This window comes from Podarcis pityusensis (assembly GCF_964106645.2).
Source record: "Podarcis pityusensis genome assembly, chromosome: 5".
Taxonomy (NCBI): Eukaryota; Metazoa; Chordata; class Lepidosauria; order Squamata; family Lacertidae; genus Podarcis; species Podarcis pityusensis.
Genome location: NC_138032.1, coordinates 32,708,489 through 32,727,300, shown reverse-complemented (window position 1 = coordinate 32,727,300; position 18,812 = coordinate 32,708,489). Strand labels below are relative to the sequence as shown.

The 18,812-nt window shown below is 40.3% G+C and overlaps 1 protein-coding gene across 1 annotated transcript in view; it reads left to right on the top strand.

Annotated features, from left to right (window-relative positions):
• Positions 1-11,738, top strand: part of CLSTN2 (calsyntenin 2) — a 331,857-nt gene extending 320,119 nt beyond the window's left edge. The window contains exons 13-17 of the mRNA XM_081006884.1: positions 37-207; positions 1,392-1,537; positions 5,487-5,610; positions 6,232-6,416; positions 8,208-11,738. Coding sequence (XP_080863010.1) covers positions 37-207; positions 1,392-1,537; positions 5,487-5,610; positions 6,232-6,416; positions 8,208-8,417 — 836 coding nt within the window. The 3' untranslated portion in view covers positions 8,418-11,738. The remainder of the gene's footprint in view (positions 1-36; positions 208-1,391; positions 1,538-5,486; positions 5,611-6,231; positions 6,417-8,207) is intronic.
• The last annotated feature ends 7,074 nt before the right edge of the window (positions 11,739-18,812 follow it).

The window sequence follows — 18,812 nt, the reverse complement described above, 5'->3', positions numbered from 1 at the left end:
AGGATCTTTTGTGTTTGTCTCCTGTTTGATCCTTAGTCCATAAACCAGTTACCCTAGAAGAAATGCACCATAACTTGGATTTTTGTGACATTTTGGTAATTGGAGCAGAACTGGACCCCACACATGAATGTTTAGAACTGGATCGGACAGAACTTCAAGGAAAACACTTGGATGCTACAAACTCCACAGCAGGGTATTCAATATATGGTATGTTTAATTTCTTGATCTTTCCTCCCCTTTTCGACTTATTTTCTAAGTTTAAAATTAAATGTTCTTTTTTTGCGATTTGGAAGTTACAGCCTTTTGTTTAAGGAAAGAGTAGAATTCATTAGCATGGCGAAACTTAGAAAGAGTTGCTTCAAATCCATCATGTGAATAATTGTTCTCTGAAGGATGTGGGGTCCTGCTATGGGGGAGATGACCCTGCCTCCATTTGGATGCAAATGACCTGGTTATTGCTGACTTCCAACAAGTAAATGCTTTAGGTTTTCTGTACTAGATCAGGTCTTGCTTTTTAAACCAAAGAAATAATAAAATACCTCAGATTTCTAAATCATGTTAATGTAGCACTTAGCAGAAAAAGAAGTGGTGTTTATAATTTGAATGATAGTCCCTAAATATATGTCTGTTTTCTTCAAAATAATATTATGAATGGAAAATGTTATATCCCTATAAAAAGATGCAGCCCTAAAGAGGATTGTTATTAGCCACCAATAGTATTTATTATTTTTGCCAGAGTTATGCCTGGCTTTTGTTCTGTCCATGTTGAGGAATATATATCCTATCCTGTACTACAAGATGATGGGATGTGGGTTGATAATATGCCACTTCAGATTTTGGGGGCAAACACATACGGTTTCCAAGAGGAAAGGGAGCCCACCTGCAAGCTCGACCCACCTCCTACAGGCACTGGGCTCTGGCTCTGTGTTAAGAAGGAAGGTCTGAAGGGGGATCTCAAGATAAGGGCATTTTCAAAGTAAGGCAGGGATCCCAGTCATGGGAAGGATTCTCTTTATATTCCTTAGAACCTGCTTAGAATCTGCCTTCGGAACTTCCCTCTCAATGTGAGGACAACTGTGTGTGCATCTCTCCTCATTTTTAGCCCATGTTTGAATAGGGCTAACAAACTTCGATTTTCAGTGCATTTTGTGAAACTAACCTTATTGATTTAATGCTAGTGATGACATGTCTGTTTGTTCCCATTATGATTTCTAGGCATATACCTTTTTTGTTACATGCGTTGATCAGATGCATGTGTTTTTAATGTCATATTTTAACATTCAAATTATTAAGCTTTGCCAAAAAAACCAACAACCCTATTTTTATTTCATGGCTATAGTCTGTGCAGTGTATGTTTTCAATTACTTACTGATTATGTCTTATGGCTTCAGGCGTGGACACAATGAGAAACTACGCACAAGTCTTGCGACAGTTACGCTATCGTAATTGGCACACATCTTCCATCTTTGACAGGAAGTTTAGAATCAAGTGCTCAGAACTTAATGGACGTTACACCAGCAATGAATTTAATTTAGAGGTAAGTCTTGTGTAAAACGTATGTTGACCACTGTTTCCATGTTAAAAAAGGAGTTTTATTTTTGCCTAACTATTCAGCACAGTAAATGTTTAAAATCCTGCATTCAAGCAGTGTGAAATTTATTCGTTTCTATAATGTGCACCCTGTACTTTCAGTGCATTTCCATGGATCACTTCAGATGTAACACTACCCAACAGGCTGGGATGATACTCCATCTCCTCCCCTAGCTTTCACAAACCCACACATTGAAAATCTGTAATTAACATAACTATGATTCAGCATTACCAGAGTTCATGTGTATCATAGTTAGATTTTAAACCAGAGGTTGAAACTGGTCTTTTTTGCCTGTTGTGTTCATATAAAGTTTACCTCAGAAAATATTGCTTCTTGATAAGCATTCTCCAGTATTTACTGGAATATATGAATAAACAATGAACATAGCCATTTGTGGTCAGCTTGCATGCCAATTTAACCGTTGACTTGAGTGGTTCCAATGTGTAGACTAGGCAGTAAATGATAGCAGTTGAAATGGTAGAATTATAATCCGATCAGAGGCACAGAGAGCCCACTATCTGTGAAGCAGTTCTATACATCATGTTTTCCACCAACAACTGCATCAATCCTGTTATGTAATGCATTTTCCCAGTATCCTATTGAATAGAAAAGCAGGGATCATGGCAATAGCTTACTTCAGATAGCTAATGGAGGTGTGCTATTTATTTATTTATTCCTCAGATATTACTTGATAAATATACTTTCAGATATTTAGCAACTGTGAGAGTGAATTTCATATTAGTAGTTTCAAAGGTAATGCATCTGACTGACATGTTGTTTGGATTGGCAAGAAGTTCCAAATGTAAGTCCAGGAGAGGAAAGAATTGATCTCTTCCAAGTATATTAATAGGACAGAAATGGGGACCTAAAAGCATCTATGATGCCTGTGATCATTCTTTCCTGGATGGAACCCACTCTGAACCCTGTTTTAGTTACTAGAGACAATGTATGTGGGGGTCCCACCTAAGGAGGCACATAGTCGGAAGGCTTAGCCTTAGACACTTCTGCACATGCATGGCACATGTGAAGTATCTGGAAATGCTAGCTGTTATTTTATGACATATTGTGTTATCCAGTTGGGCAGAATTCCTTGTGCCAGGGTGCCATTCTGTTTATAATTAGCTCTCCTTCATCCATCTCTCTCCTAAATTCAGAGGCTCTCGATTATTTGTCTTGTGCATACTAAACTGCTGTTCTGTACACCTCTCTGGCTCTCAACTTCACACACGCCATGTAGATAGCATCTCTCTCTAAGAGCAACAGCTGCTGACTGTGGCAGCTCTTGTCAGAGACATTATGCAGTGTGTAAGTGAAACTGGGCAAAGATGAGAGCAGGCAGATGGAAGGGGCAGAAAACAACTAGAAGATAGAACTAAAATTGCATTCCCATCATGATCTTCTTTCACTCTTTTTGTGGGGTGAAACAGCATTTCAATAAGTCTCACTAAGGACTCACAGCATCCTCTCCTTTGTAGAGAAAAGGGATTTTCCATCACTGTGTCAGGAGTTTCTACTTGTGGACTTCGTATCTCCTTTCACTAAGTGACTGTCAATTGCTCATTACAGTCAGAGCCATCCTATTTTGATATAACAGCCCTGCCATTTCACAGTGGCTCATGACCACTTCTCCATCACCCTTCTATCGCAGTCTTTTATCTATCTTAGCCAGCTAAACAACTTTCTAGAGTGCCCTGTTGTCAGGGGTTCAGGAGCAGAGGCAAGGGCAAGGGAGGAAACAGAGAGCGAGGGGGAGGAGGCAGAAGAAAAGATGAGTGATGACGACGACCCGAGATCTCCGAGTCTTTCCAGTGAATCAGAAGATTCACAGAAAGGAGCACCAGTGGCCAGGGTGAGGGGGGAGCCTAGGGGGACACCCCAGGAAGATAGAGCCAGAGGGGACTCAGAGGGGAGCAGTTGGAAATCGGGACCAGCGTCACCGCCAGAGAGCAGGGAAGAGGAAGGGCGCCAGGGATCAAGCGCTGGCAGCTCACAACAGGGGGGAGGGCACGAGTCAGGAGTGGCCACACCTCCATCGGGGAGCGAAGAAACGGTCAGACGGAAGGTGGAAGGTTGGGCGCGCGTGCCAAGTTCAAATGCACAGGAAGGTGGCGCAGTAGGCAGCCCGGAAAGGGAGCCAGGTCCTAAAGCCCGGCGCAAGGAGACAGGAGGGTCCGGGGGGTCGGCGTCAGAAGAATCCCGGAAGGAAGAGACCCAGGGGGGCAGAGGGACCCAGAGAAGAACAGTCAGGCGGAAAAGGTGGAGCAGGGCTAGGATATTAGGTTGGTGTACAAGGGGCGGAGACTCAGACGGCGCTTCGCCGATCTAACCATGAGACGTAGAGTTGCACGCAGCAGCTTGAGAATGGAAACTGTAACTCAATAAAGACTTTTATTTAATGATCGCTGGCTAGCGTGATCCTCTGTGAGCTAGGATCTGGAAGCAGCTCTGACACCTGTGAACTCATATTTTGAGTGCCTGTACTTATGTAACCAAAACAGCAGATCAACACAAGAGGTAGTTGAAGGCAAGCTTGGGGGAAACCTGAGGGTTGCAGAGGTTCAGCAGATATTTCGGGGGCTAAGGGAGAGGAGTCTAAAAGCAGCTTACTGAATATTGAGGATGCTGAACAAGCGTAAAATGCTTACTGACTGTCATTGGGAGCAGCAGGGAAAGAAATTGATTATGACTATATACTGCTTAATGCCAAAATAGGCTTCTAAGCAGTTTTTAAAGTATAAATTTTTTTTAAAAAAAACATTAAAACATAAATATCCATAATTAAAATAAACAGTTAAATGGTACCATTAAAACAAATAGGAAAGGAAAGCTGAATTAATAAATAATCACACACAAAGTGAAGGAAGAGCTACTTGGCTTTCTCCATCTATTGTTGGTCCTTCATCTTTCCTCTTACGGAATGGTTATCCCTGCTCCTTATCAGAGTCTATTGTTGATTATAATAACAGAGAAAAGGGAGGGGGATAAACAATGAATGGAGAAAGGCAGCCAGTAGCTTCTCCATAGCTATGGGTGCTCCAGCTTTCTCTTACCATTGGCAGAGAAACTTTCAGAACAGCTCGCATTGTGGGTTCTGCTCCCATAGAGTGGCTATAACGTTAAGTGTGCCCAAAGTGATGTATAGCATTTCACTGTTAAAACCTGAGAATGTTGAATGTTGTCATTGAAACTGACAATGTAGGGAAATATTCTACATTATTTGAGTTCACAAATGTTTAAATTATGGCCAGCTAAAAAACAACAGTAAATAGCAAAACTGATAGAATGCTATTATCAAATATTCTCTCTGTGGAAGATTGTACATAAGCCTCCTGCACCCACTGGATAGCAGAGCCTTTTTATAAAACTCTTGTTGTAAATTTATGCCAGTGTAAGATTGTGCTGGACTATGAAACGTCAGTCATTCTTTCAGGGTGACAGGATGCTGAATAGCAGCTGGACCACTTCATGCCACCGCTCCACTTCAGATAGACAAGGATATTGACATGACACTGTAACACTGCCTTATTTACTGTTTTGAAATGTTTATGCCGCCAAACCCTTCAGTCCAGACTCATTCTTCTTATGACTATAGCAAATGTTCCCCAAAATTCCCGCCACCCCCAAAGTACTGATGTCATAGCGCCAACAATCTGGTTTTTCACAACCTTTCCCTCTAAATGAGCATTTTCTTCTCCTAATGCATCTTTTTGGGCAAATTTTGAGGCTGATTCTTCACATCAAGCCTTGAATTAACTGCCTTCTCTCAGAGGAAGGGAACGGCTCAAACATCTGTTCAATGATTAACTTTTCTACCAGAGTTTTAGACAGAGAGAGGCAGGTGATTGAACTGCCCACTTACTCATCTGCAACATCAATCCTCTTTTTCCTCTTCTAGGTTAATATTCTACATAGCTCCAACTCCAATACCATGGAATATGTAAATCATATGGTAATACAGCCGCAGTTTCTCCAATCTATTCATCACCCAGAGGAAAGCATAAACAGTATTCATGGCTCAGGTATTAAATGTATTAAAAACATAAGAATTGACTTTTTGGATCAGACCAAAATCTATCTAGTCAAGCACTCGGTTCCTGGTAGCACCCAAATGTCATTTGGCTCTTATGAGTGGATGCAAAGGTGATAGCCTTTCTTTGTTTGTTGTCCTGAGCTTCTAATTCAAAGGTCAACTTCTTTCATATAGTCTACACATGCAGCTATCATAAGCAACAGGCACTAGTGGAACCACTTTCCTTTTTTCTATATAAAAAAAGTGTTTTTTTTGGGGGGGGGGATCATATTAGTAAGCATGCTGGGAGGTGCAATATGCAAGTTCCATGAGCAAAAGGCAGTTCAGATACGTAACCTCCATTACAGATGAAACTATTATTTTTCACCAATTCGGTGTCATGAAACTACACAAAGGGAAGTGTGACTGTGGCATTGACCATTGTTTTTGCTTGTTGCCATGGCCAGCAATAAGGGGGAGGGTCACAGTAAGCATTTTAAAATGACAGTATTCTATAATGAGTATTTAGTTATATGTGCACATATTTTCATGAGATAGAAATACAGTAATATCTGTATAGAGATGCTATAGGACAGCTATGTTTAATTTTCCCATTTTTGTTTCATTTCAGTACTTCCAAGTGTGGCTACTATTGTGATAGTCGTCTGTGTCAGTATCTTAGTCTTCATAGTAGCTTTGGGAGTATATAGAATTCGAGCAGCTTACAAGCACAGCTCAAAGGAGAGTGAAAGCAGTAAAGAAAATGAAATGGACTGGGATGATTCAGCTCTGACCATCACTGTCAATCCTATGGAGGTAAGTAGCAATGCAGTGATGCCAGATGTTGGGAACCTTTGGGCCTCCAGATGTTGCTAAACCACAACTCTCATCAGGCCCAGCAAGTGTGGCCAGTTGTCAGGAAGATAGGCGCTGTTGTTCAACAATATGTGGAAGGCCAAAGGTTCCACACAACTAGTCTATACCACCTATTTATGATGACCCATACACAAATGGTATGAAAGAGGTGCCTACACATGTACAAGTATGGGCACAACACACAGTCTGAAACTGCACAATCAGTTTCAGATAGCATAGATTGTCTGTGCAGCTGTACACACCTAGGCACTCATTTTAGACTTCCTGCCCTACAAGGAGAGGTCAAGAGACCAGAGTGGTGGATATGTCAATGTTCTGCTCAGCATCAGTGGTGAGGAACTTTTGAAAAAGGCTAGTGAGTTCTTTGAAAACCCTAAAATCAAGACAACAAAATGATCTGGACTCCTTCGCAGGTTTTGAATAAACATCCACAAATTTATTAGTTGAACACATGATAGATAAAACAAGAAAACAAGGATATGTACAATTTTATAACACACAGAGAACAATATGTGCAAAGAAATTAGAGAGGGGAGCTGAGGGAAGTCCTTGATGGGAGGAAATAATGTAATTGATTATTTGGACTGATAATTTGCTACATTGAAAACGAAAAAATCATGGAATTATAGATGACGAAGGGTTCCCTCCAGTCTGCTACTCAGCTTTAGAATTACCGGTAATCCTCTCCAGTTGCAGAGGAGGTGCAAGCATGCCTAAGAACTGCTTCCAATAGCAAACTCGGCCCTCCAGATGTTTTTGGACTACAACTCCCATCATGCCTAGCTAACAGGACCAGTGGTCAGGGATGATGGGAACTGGAGTCTCAAAACAGCTGAAGGACCGAGTTTGCCTATGCCTGCAATATTATTTTCAGCAGTGTAGCTGCCTCAGTGTGCCCCTTCCAGTTTTAGTTGTATGAAAGATGCAGCAATTCAGCTTAATAATACTGGAGTCACATCGTCATATGGGATGAACCCATTCTGCAGCTCCATCCTAACACCTGCAAAATGTTAGAACTGGAGCCACAGCATGGGCTTCTTCCACATGATCCTGGCAATCTAATAGTAGTGATCATGGGAGGGAATAAACCATGGCAGCTGTTACACTGCTGAAGATTAATAAACTGAAGAGGATGATAGCTTGGTCTAAAATTGTCTTGACTTTTGTCAATATGCCACTCTTTTTTCATTCACATCACTGAAAGGAACCTTGTTTGATCATCCTGGAGGAGCATATAACACTCACAGAACTCATTTTTTTCAGACTTCAATCAAGACCTATTATATTGGGGGTGGGAAGGACATTATTTGGAGCTCTCTGTCAGTCAGCCACTGGTGGATATTATTCAGTAGAATTGCTTTCTATAAATAATTATTTTAGGCTGAGTTTGGTATTTTAGAGAAGACTTCAGGTCATATGTGATTGACTGACACCTCAATTACCTTTGTTTTCTAGCTCTATCCTTTAGCTTGCCCCCTCTTGCAATGAACATCAGTTTCACTTATCACATGATAGATAAGTCTCCCATGCAGTCCAGCACAGCCCCATTAGGGTAATAGCAGCTGTCAGATTATGGTTGTGTATTGAAGCATCTGAAGGCAGAATCCCACCTTCTTAGTACTTCATCTCACTTTTAAAATCAGTAAACTTCTTCCCCATTACCTTTTTAGCCTTTAGTAGTACAACTAATCTCTTAATAGCAGCTCTTCCCTGTGTTTCTGCACAATACAGAAATATGAAGAACCTCATCATATACAAGAAGAAAGCGAAGAAGAGGAAGAGGAAGATACAACCAGTGCTGAATCAGATGAAAGTGAAGAGGAAGAAGAAGAGGAGGAGGAGGAGGAAGAGGAAGAAGCAACTATTGGAAATAAAGGAGACAAACAAAATGCAACCAGGCAAGATCAGCTGGAGTGGGATGATTCAACACTACCCTACTAGAAACCCTTAGTTTTATTGCTCCTTTTGTATACACCAATACTGTGTATTTCTGAGTCAATCCTACTGCGTCAACCCCATCTTGGATCTATGAGTTAATTGGCAGGATTTAACTCTATTGACTTCAGATGATAGAACTGCATTGCCTGAATTTGATGTAGTTGTATCAAACTGCTCCAGATAGTTATTCCTTTCCTAGTGTATGGGTAATGGCACCTGGTAAAAGCACAGGGTACAACTGTTTATGTCTCACCTGTGATAACACCAACCTGACGCCATATGTTCCTTACCACTTCTCCCTTTCCAGGAAACTCCAATATCTTCTAATAAGATAAATAAGAATATGCAAAAGTCCTGTTTGCCAGTCCATAAAGGATACAGTTCAGCTTTTCTTTTCCTTTTTCTGTTTAAGTGAATTCAAGTCCAAGTAGACATACCCCCTTTCTGGGTTTGGTTCGACTTTGGTTAAGAATCCTATGTTCAGAAGGAAAAATGTAGGTGCTACTCATTAGGGCAACATTAATTTGCTCTCATTTCCACTGTTCTGTTTTAATTAATTGCCTTCTGCAAGAGGGATTCAGAGTACTTTAAATTGGGTGTGTGGGTGTGGGTGTGACATACACCCAAACACACACAGGAATGGATAATCAATTTCACTGCTAATGTTCAAACTCGGCAGGGGGAAAATCCTTATCCAATTCACCTACTAATACTCAACTGTAAAATCCTATAAGCTGATACCTTTGCATGTGATGACTTTTTCCTCTATCACACAGATGAACCAAAATCATGCAAAATATAGGTTTGACTGGAGTGTTACTTGGGTTAAGACCTTTGCTTCTGATTTACACAGAAAATCTATTCTCTGCACTATAAATCATTACTTTGTTGACATACCTTATGGCAGCATTATACAATAGCTGGGCTTGGCTGAGATTTAGTCAAGTGCTGTGTGTATGGAGCTAAACATATGTAGCCTAGGGGAATTTTCCCTAGCACATATTAGAAAGACAGACCCTGATTTTATTTCTGCAGCTAGAACTGGTATGTTCTGTTTTCTACCAAAATATATTGGGCACCAAGCAAACAAGGCTACCGCTGAAAGGTCTCTCATCTGAACCCCAGACTGGTTTCATTTTTGTTGTTGAAGGATAGGCATGTTTGGAAAGTGCAAGATAATGAAACACAGAACTTTAAAGCAAAAACAACTAGTAGAGTTTTGGAGGAAATGCAATTTATAATATAGGGTAGTTTTGGTTCCCTCTCCTCAACCACTGTATTCTAAATGTTGAAAAGGCATTGGCATGTCTGTGTGGTTTGTTGTATAATTCCCCCCTTAATTTTCTCTGTCTTTGCAGCTACATGATTGTGGAACACTGCATTACTTGATGCTGTGCATATTTTAGACATATAGAAGCCAATGCATTTTGATGCAGAAGCAAAGAACATTGTTTTTTAGTTTCCAATTTCTAATTTTATATTTCCCCCCTAAAGGTTTTTGTGTTTGCTTTTGATTTTTTATCTCAACCTGAGTTTTGGAGGAATGCCATCTCATCACCCTGTGACAAAAAAGCATCAACATGTTAACAGGTTAGAGCAGTCTGTGGGGTTTGGTGGAGCAAAGCTTCTGCTGCTATTTTATTTTCTCCAGGAGTAAGTTCTGAGCAAAGGGAGTGTAGGAAGCTGCCTCTGATTAGGTCAGACTATTTGTACATCTGTCTTTGAGTATGTCTAATCTGACTGGCAATGGCTCTCTGGGGTTTCAGGCAGAAACTGTCACTTGCTAGCAAACCCTTTTTAACTGGAGGTGCCTGGGATTGAAGCTGGGACATTGTACATGCAAAGCAGGTGCTTAACCACTGAGCTGTAATATAGGAAGGAAGGAAGTTCTTTCCTGCTACCTAGTTGCCAGAGTTTAAGACCATAGACATTCTAAGGTTCATGATAGGAGCATTTGAAGCTAGGATGGGCTAAAGGGAATCTATCTGGACAGCTGCATTGTCTCATTTGAGCCCATAGGTCTTTCATACCTATGGATGAGGTCTGAAACATTTTAAAGCAGAAGCAGGGAAATGAGAGAGAAAGGTAGTGTGGGTATAGGGTTTGCCTTCTTAGTTAACCCATGGACAAGTCCTCAATTAAATAATTTCTGTATTAGAATGTATCCATATTTCTTTGGCAAAGTAAGCTTGGGGACACACACACCAATATTTAAATTTGTTTGTTTTAGCAGCCTACATGAAATGTTCTGACAATAAATTAACACTTCCCAAATATGAATTGAATTTTTAAATTTAAGTTACACCAATTTCTCTTCTCAAAAATAAAAATAAAAATCCTTCTGATTACCAAACCAGCATAAGAATTGCCATACAATTAACTTTGATAACTGCAGCAAATTTTATCATCCCCATGTGGATTCATAGAGGTCCAGAGAGGGCAATGACATGCTTGTGTGTCAAAATTCTGATGATACTCAGAAGTGCTCAACCATTCGGATGCACCTGAAGGAAGCAATCCTGTACACAAGATGCTGGTGTAAAGCAAGCCTGTGTAAGTCAAGATGGTGTAAAGTTACACCCAGTCCAAACTCTGCTCAGCAGTGGAGCTACTTCTGAATGACGAGGCTTAGGCTTGGCAGAGGGGAAGCAAGCCTTTAAAAGAGTGCTCTTTGCCAGGTAACATGACTGAGCTGAATGGACTTAGGATCCAGCCTAAGTCCTCCCACTCTGGTCCCACCCCCAGAACACCTGTTTTCTTATGCTGGTTTAACGTTTGCCAGGCTAGCTGGAATGGGGGAGATACACCAGTATATATCTTGCGGAGCTGAGGTTGGGGGTTTAAGCTAGAATTGCCTGACTAGCTCAGCTGGAGATCCACTTACCTAACCTGTCCATCCCAGTAGATCTTGTGACAGAATTGCTCTCTTAATCCGTAGTTGACTGCAAAAGGAAGGGAAAGTTCAGCTTCATGAATAGGCCATTCATTGTTATTTTTTACATTCAGAAGTTTGTAATCAATTAGACTCTGTAGGCTAACAAGTGTCAAATTGAATTGTTAAATCTGTTAACATTGGTTGCACTTCTTACATTAAAAAGGGAAAGAAAGAACGATGTATTTCTCAAGAGGACCACATGGGAGAATGTTTTAATGAATATGTTGAACGAAAATGCTAAGGTACCTGATGAAAGTCTAACATGCAAGACTTGTATTAAAGCTGCACAGACAAGTCCATTGTAATCTACTTGCACTGGGCATTCAAACAAATACCAATAATCTGTAATTAGTTATTAAAAATAAATCTGTTCAGATTATGCTGGTTCATTATGGAAGGCAAAGTTGCTTTATTTTTAAAATTGTAAATATTTCCAGATTCTGATTTCAAAGCCAATACTCCCTCTACAGTAGCTTTACACAATTGTTCTGTACTCTGCATATGAGTGCTATTTTGCTCATGTTCTGCTTATGGACAACTGAGAGAACAGAATGCAGGGCTAGATAGGCCTTTGGCCTGATCCAGCAGCCAGATCCTGCTAGGTTCTTACGCTTAAATGCATTCTATATTATCATCCACATACTTTGCATGGTACATCCATGTAAATCAGGGTGGAGAATGTTTGGCTGTCCAGATGTTGCTGGGTTGCAAACCCCTGATCATTGACTATGCTGGATGAGGATGCTGGAAGCTGGAGCCTAACAACATCTCAGTTCCTTACCTCTGAGTTAAATGCTCTACCAGTTCTGCTTCATATAGTGAGAAATGCTTATTTTCATCTAGAATTCTACAGTAATGGTGGAAACAGGAAGAATTGTGCTAAATTTTCCCTCCCCTGGTTCTCAGCAGTATTTCTGACAGTCATTGATTTATATTTCCTTTTGTTCATTTCTGTTTCCTTGTTTACAAGGTGATATCTTGATTCTTAGCTTACAACTATCAATTATTTAGGGATCAAAAACAAAGAAAGGATTTCAGGCATCCGCAGCTTCTCAGAAACATGCAGCCTTTCTATTTAATGAAAACACTTCAGTTGACCAGAGCTACTCCAGTTCTTTCTGCGATATCTATCTAAATCTGTACTGAGATTGCCTGTGCTCCATAGGAGTATCTGTGGTCTTTCAGAGTGAGATATGCAACACTTTTGTGTGCTATAAGACCAATATAGTTTGCTGCATCAAAGTCTCAAGTCTTGGGATGTCTTTGGGTATATGGTTGCTGTGTCTACAGAGCTGGTTTTCTTCCCTGTGCTTGAGAGGGTGATGCTTCGCTTGATCATGTTTATGTGTGGAGTGGTTTATAATCCTTGGGTACATTAGCAGAAATGTTCCATTTGTAAATGCACAGATATGTAGTAGAAGGTACTGGGCACACCAAATGAGTGTCATTGTCCATCTTAGATCTGTTAGAAAACTGGCCAACCAATAAATGCAAGCAACATGATGTGGAGGAAGAATAACAAACTCAAGTTTGTCTTTTCAGGTACAAAACTTGCAGCATTTAGGAACAGGAGGGTGATCAGACGGCTGAAAGAAAAAGAGGGCTTGCAGCAGGAAGGCTAATGGCAAGTGTAGGCAAGGTATTTGGAGCAAATCTGTGTGGAAAGTTAACTGGGAAGCCACTAAGCCAAGTGCAGACTTTGAGAGTTATGGCTTTTGCCAACATTTTATTCCAATTAAGGAGCAGCATTAATAAATGCAGGCACATAGCTTCATGTTTGCTGACATCTAGATGCTCAACAACTAAGGTCCAAGGCCTTCAGGGACAGCATTTTCCAAGGAACCCTAGTTGTGTTAGGATACAATGGGAATTTTGTGGTGCCTAAATAATTAAAGGCACTTGAGATATCATTGGTATGAACATGTGTCAGAGCTGCTTCCAGATCCTAGCTCCTAAGATCTGTGTTACAAGGCGTGTCTATGAATTTGAGTGGTCAGATAATAGGTCATGAGTACAAAAAGGGCAAGGTAAGAAAAGGAAAGGGGGGGAAATCATTATAACTAATTTAGGCACAGATACACAATATGTATCATATGATTCAGCAACTAAAATCACTTGTCCCATCAAGTGAATTTAATTCCTCTTTTTACAGCCTGTTTGAAGTGCAACATTTGCTACTTAGCAAAGCTGGCCTGATGGGAGGCTGGGCAATACCTAGGCTTAGTGAGACCATTTAAAAAGGACAAGGACTCAGGGCTCCCACTTGTGATTTGTGAGAAAAGCATATAGCCATGAGTCCATGGTTGGACAACACATAAGCCAAGTGTTGGCTTAGCTCAATGCAGCACAACAGTAGAAAAGGCAAGAGAGGAGCAAAGCAGCTGAAAGTTTCCCTCTGGAGCCTGAGAATGCTTATTAAGCCAAGTTTTGCAAACCAGACCACAGGTTCTGTAATCACCAAACGATTAGAAAATGGGCACATTTTATGAAGGCCATGTTCTGATAATCCTATTTTGATTTATAAAGCTGAGGTATGAATGAGCCTTCTGCCTGCATAGCATATGCAGGTCCTTTGCTCTTCCCTTCATGGATAAGCAACCAAACCAGGAAGATTCTAATTATAGTTTCCAATTTTGTCTTAATTTACACCCATTCAATCAGCATGAGCTGTCAACCAAGGACATTTGTTATAAACCGTAGAGTCCCATATCATTCAAACTGGGAAACTATGGTTATCTGCTTTGGAAGAAGCCTAGGTAATTAAAACAATGGTTTGAAGTTGATTCAATATCCTGACTTGCTTCATGGCTGGTAACTGAAGTTCCCAGTTTTGAATAATACGGAGAACTATGGTTAATCATATGGTTCGACTGCTCATGCCATGAAGGGTCTGAGTAGTTGGACAAAACACTTGTTTCTATCTTGATTTATTAAACTGAGATATGATCATCCAATGCACACCCTCCAGGTAGCGGCTGATTATATTAATTATAAATGTGTGAGAGTTGTGCCTGTTTATTGAAAATAACAATGTAATGCTCATAGCGCAATTTAATTTTCATGTAGCCAATTTTCAGCAGCCTTGTTTGAGGGAAAGGAACCGCGTGTAGTAAATCTTGATGCCTGCCATATGATTAACATCCCAATTTTTGTGATTAATGTTTGCTCTGCCATTGTGAGTTGCTTTCTCTTCCCCTCCAGTGTTCTGTGTGCTGTTTTTCTGCTTCCTTGCTCAGGTACTTCTGTACCAGCAACAGATGGCAAATATCCCTTGGACAGGAATAAAGGTGTCGCAGCCATTTGAAATGTGACACATGAAATGTAACTGGGTATTTTTCCCCCCTGTCAGTAACACAGCAGAAGAAAACTTGCTTGTTTTATGAGCCTGAGGAAACTGGCAGCCAGAACCTCAGAGTAATCAGTCTTTTTAAAGTTATCACAGCAACAATAGTGAAATTTCAATGTTGGTAACATAGTAATATAAATATTGGACGGTCCCCTTTGGGCAAATTATGGCATATATTTTAAAATTACGCCTCTTGGCTTGTTTGCTTTGTCTTTGCCAGATTATTATGATTATTATTGTTATCTTAGTGAATAGGAGAAGCAGGGCCTTTTTCAGCCAGAACTCAGTTCCACCACCTCTCAAGTGGGTGCCATTGCCATTATAAGAGAACAAAGGAGGCGTTCATGGTGAGTTCCAGCACCTCTTTTCCTAGAAAAATAGCACTCAGGAGAAGAATCGTGGATGTTAATCAGTGTAATCCTATATGCAGGTTTACTCAGAAGTATGCCCCAATGAGTTCAATGGGGCTTAATTCCAGGTGAGGGGTATAGGATGGCAGCTGAAAATTAATTAATTGGTATTTTCTTACAGTCTTCCTGTGCTGCAGTCTACTTAAATGTTGGCTCTGACTGACCACATGCAAGTGTTGAATTAAAGAACCTCCAGTGTCTTTTGCCTTCAATACTTGCTAAGCAGGAGAAGAAATAACTTGATGGTGCTCCAAGGCTAGGTTAGTAAGTTACTGAAGTTGTGTAGTTACCACATTCCTAAAGAATGCAGTTGTTATATTATTTAGTACTTTTTTGTATTGCGCCTTTCCTCCAAGAAGATCTAGAGAGGATATTAGAAAATGAGCTGAAAGAAAACAATGGCAAACATGAGTTGCCTGTCTCTGTGTGTATTTATCATGTTCATAATTTTGAGTACATGATTTGGACACTTATCCCCAAGACTTTAGGTGAAATGCTAGTGTCACTGAAGTCTAGGTACAGATCCAGTGTCCCTTGAAAACCTGCCTTTCCCATCATATAATACTGCATTCAGACCATTCGTATAATTGACAGGGGAGCAGTTAAGCCCCACCCCACATATTCAATCACATGATGCAGTGTACGAACACCATTGGAATGGCAATGCCCATCAACTTTGAGGGGGGCAGCCCCTCAAATATTTAATGGGAGGGGAGCGAAGCGAAGGGACACACATTCATATGACTCAGATTGAAGCACTGCTGTCAGAAACAGTAACCACGACTTAGTTCTTCATATTCACCTAACCACAGAAGTTCAATTTAAAGATAGCTACAGGAAAATTAATAGTGTGATTTTGTGAATGTGTTTCAGAAGATCTGAGATATGTTGTCTTCTGAAAAGAATCCCTAAGGAAATGAACATTTTTCGAGCGTATTTGTGCACCAGCTTTCCTTAAACACAAATCACAGAGTTACTTTATGTAGTTAAAGAATTTTTTCAAGGAGTATGTCAGGAAGCCGATGAATGCATAGGAAATTATCTATCCATTTTGCTATGAATCAGAGATTCACTGCGCTTCCTTTCTGTGCAAACTGCATCCAAATCCTTCTAAAGTTAGAGAAATATACACATATGGATAATCAGATCTAAACCCAATACTGTTCTTTTGTCCACTTTAATTGGATTTTCTGCAAAGGATATTTAACAAGATGAAATGCATTTCAGAATTACTAAAGAAAATAAAGAGGAACCAGGAGATATTGAATGCTCTTATTGATCTTGCCAAAAAGGAAAGCATCAGATGTTGCTGTTTCATTTTTATGTTTATCGTTTTCCCTATTTTGTATTAAGGAGTTCTGGGAAACCTTATTAAATGTTAAGTGCTGTTTGGTACTGCCTAGCCACCCAAGTGAGAGAATTTTAGTCACAATTCCCTTAAGCAGAGTGAAAAGGCACATAGTTCTGATTTTGTAATATGTCATGTCAGGTATTAGGTAAAGGTACCCCCAGACCGTTAGGTCCAGTCACAGATGACTCTGGGGTTGTGCGGTCATGTCGCTCTATAGGCCGAGGGAGCCAGCGTTTGTCCGCAGCTTCTGGGTCATGTGGCCAGCATGACTAAGCCGCTTCTGGCGAAACCAGAGCAGTGCACGGAAACGCTGTTTACCTTCCTGCCGGAGCGGTACATATTTATCTACTTGCACTTTTTGGCATGCTTTTGAACTGCTAGGTTGGCAGGAGCTGGGACCGAACAACTGGAGCTCACCCCGTCGCGGGGATTCAAACCACCGACCTTCCGATCGGCAAGCCGTAGGCTCTGTGGTTTAGACCACAGCGTCTCCCGCGTCCCCTATGTCAGTTATTACTTGGCTCTTAATGTCTCTTCATGCAGGAAAGTCACAGTTCTTAATGAGTATGTATTTTGCAGTTTGAAATTGTTCTGTTTTAAAAAATGCCACTTATTCCTAAATATTCCAAAAGCAAGGGTTTTATATTCTTCGTTTCCAACTGTATTCTTTGGCAACACTAGGTGCAGTAAAATGCTTCTTCTTTACAAGTGCTGTACCAAAAAGTTGCTTCAACCCATTTTTTAAAACATTTGCCATCAGTTGATGAAAAAAGATGCTGCATTCAAAAGCACATTAAACAATTCTTTGAAATTCTTGTAGGTAAAAGGTTTTGTGCTTACCTTACTTTTAAGGTAGCTAAGGAGTGTTTACAAGTGTCATTTCTTTCATTCTACCATTCTATCATCTTTCTGGTGGTCTACAGTGTACAGCCTTCCTGGGTGAGTGCCTTTACTGAACTCCTCACGACATTCTCAGCTGGGCTTTTCTGTAAGCACAAGAAGACAGAGTGACTGCTTACTGTGCAGCAGTCAGCTGTTGTTGATTTTCAAGTGAAGATTTTTCATTTTAAAATAAATCAGTTTGTTTCTTAGTTTGTTTTTAAGCAATAGGAAAGGCAAACCCAAATTGGCAAGCCCACAATCCCAGGCATGCGAGGAATGGCAAACCCTCCAGGTTTTCCAGACTTCAATCAGGAAGCCCAGGAAGTCCAGGCAGCTGTGGAGGCTGCAGAGTGCTGGGAAAATGTTTAATGGAATGAAACCTCACATCTGTAAAGTAAGCTTAATCCCAAGTATTGTGAAGAAAAGCCATAGTGTTATGGCAATGAGTGTATAAAAACAAGAAATTACATTCTTAGACCAAGAAAATGTGGCTGTCTGTTATATAGGATACTTAAGCATGATGGGTGAGGGCATTAAATCCATAGAAATAACAGCTGCCACCCTCTCCTCACTCCTCAAGTCTTGACTGGTGCTGTGAAACCTGGATAATAGATTTAAGAAACAGAGACTCATTCCTTCTCCATCCAATCAGATTTCATCAATGCATGCTAGTTCAACTGGGTTTTGGACAAAGATGCCAGCTGTATAATAATTTTTCTCCGGAGGCATAAATTTGATGTCTGACAAATGAGACTTGCAAAATAATGTTACAGTTCAAAGTGCTCCCTATTCAGGATCCCAGCTACTTCACTCAAAACTCCCTCTTCTTGTTTTACGTTTTCTCCCTCTCAACTATAGGGCAGCATTTTGATGCCCACTAAACAGTTCTAGGGATGCGGGAGAAATTCAGTACAATATGAATTGAAGGCAAACTTACCTAATTCATTCTTCCCCAAACAATATTCAAACAAAAACACTGTCATCTTTTGAAAGTAACACTTATTTGAATTTTGTTGTACAATTATCTAGCCAAATAATTTGCACAAAAATGCATACACTGGGGTAAAGGGTGCAAAAAAAATGCATGTTGGTGAAAATAACATACAAACATCCATTATATTTTTTAAATAACATGCAAAGATGCTTTGCAAAAATGTAGCTATTAGGTACATTGGGTACATTAGGAGAAAATTGCAGTAGTATGTGGATAAAAAAGAAATGCAAACTGTTGTGGCAGTGTGGAAAACTGAAAGACTGGAAAAACGAGAAAGCGAAATTGGCACGTACACCCATCCCTACCCAATCCTCACTGGGCTCTTTTGAGGTATTCCCCACCAAAATAAATACTTTTCGCCCTAATGGTTTTGTTTTTCGGACAGCCTTGGGGTTCTCTCAAGCCTGCTCCTACCTTCATTGGATGATGTCCTTTGGTCTACAAAAGCTCACCGGAGAACCAAGATTATTTATTTAAAGT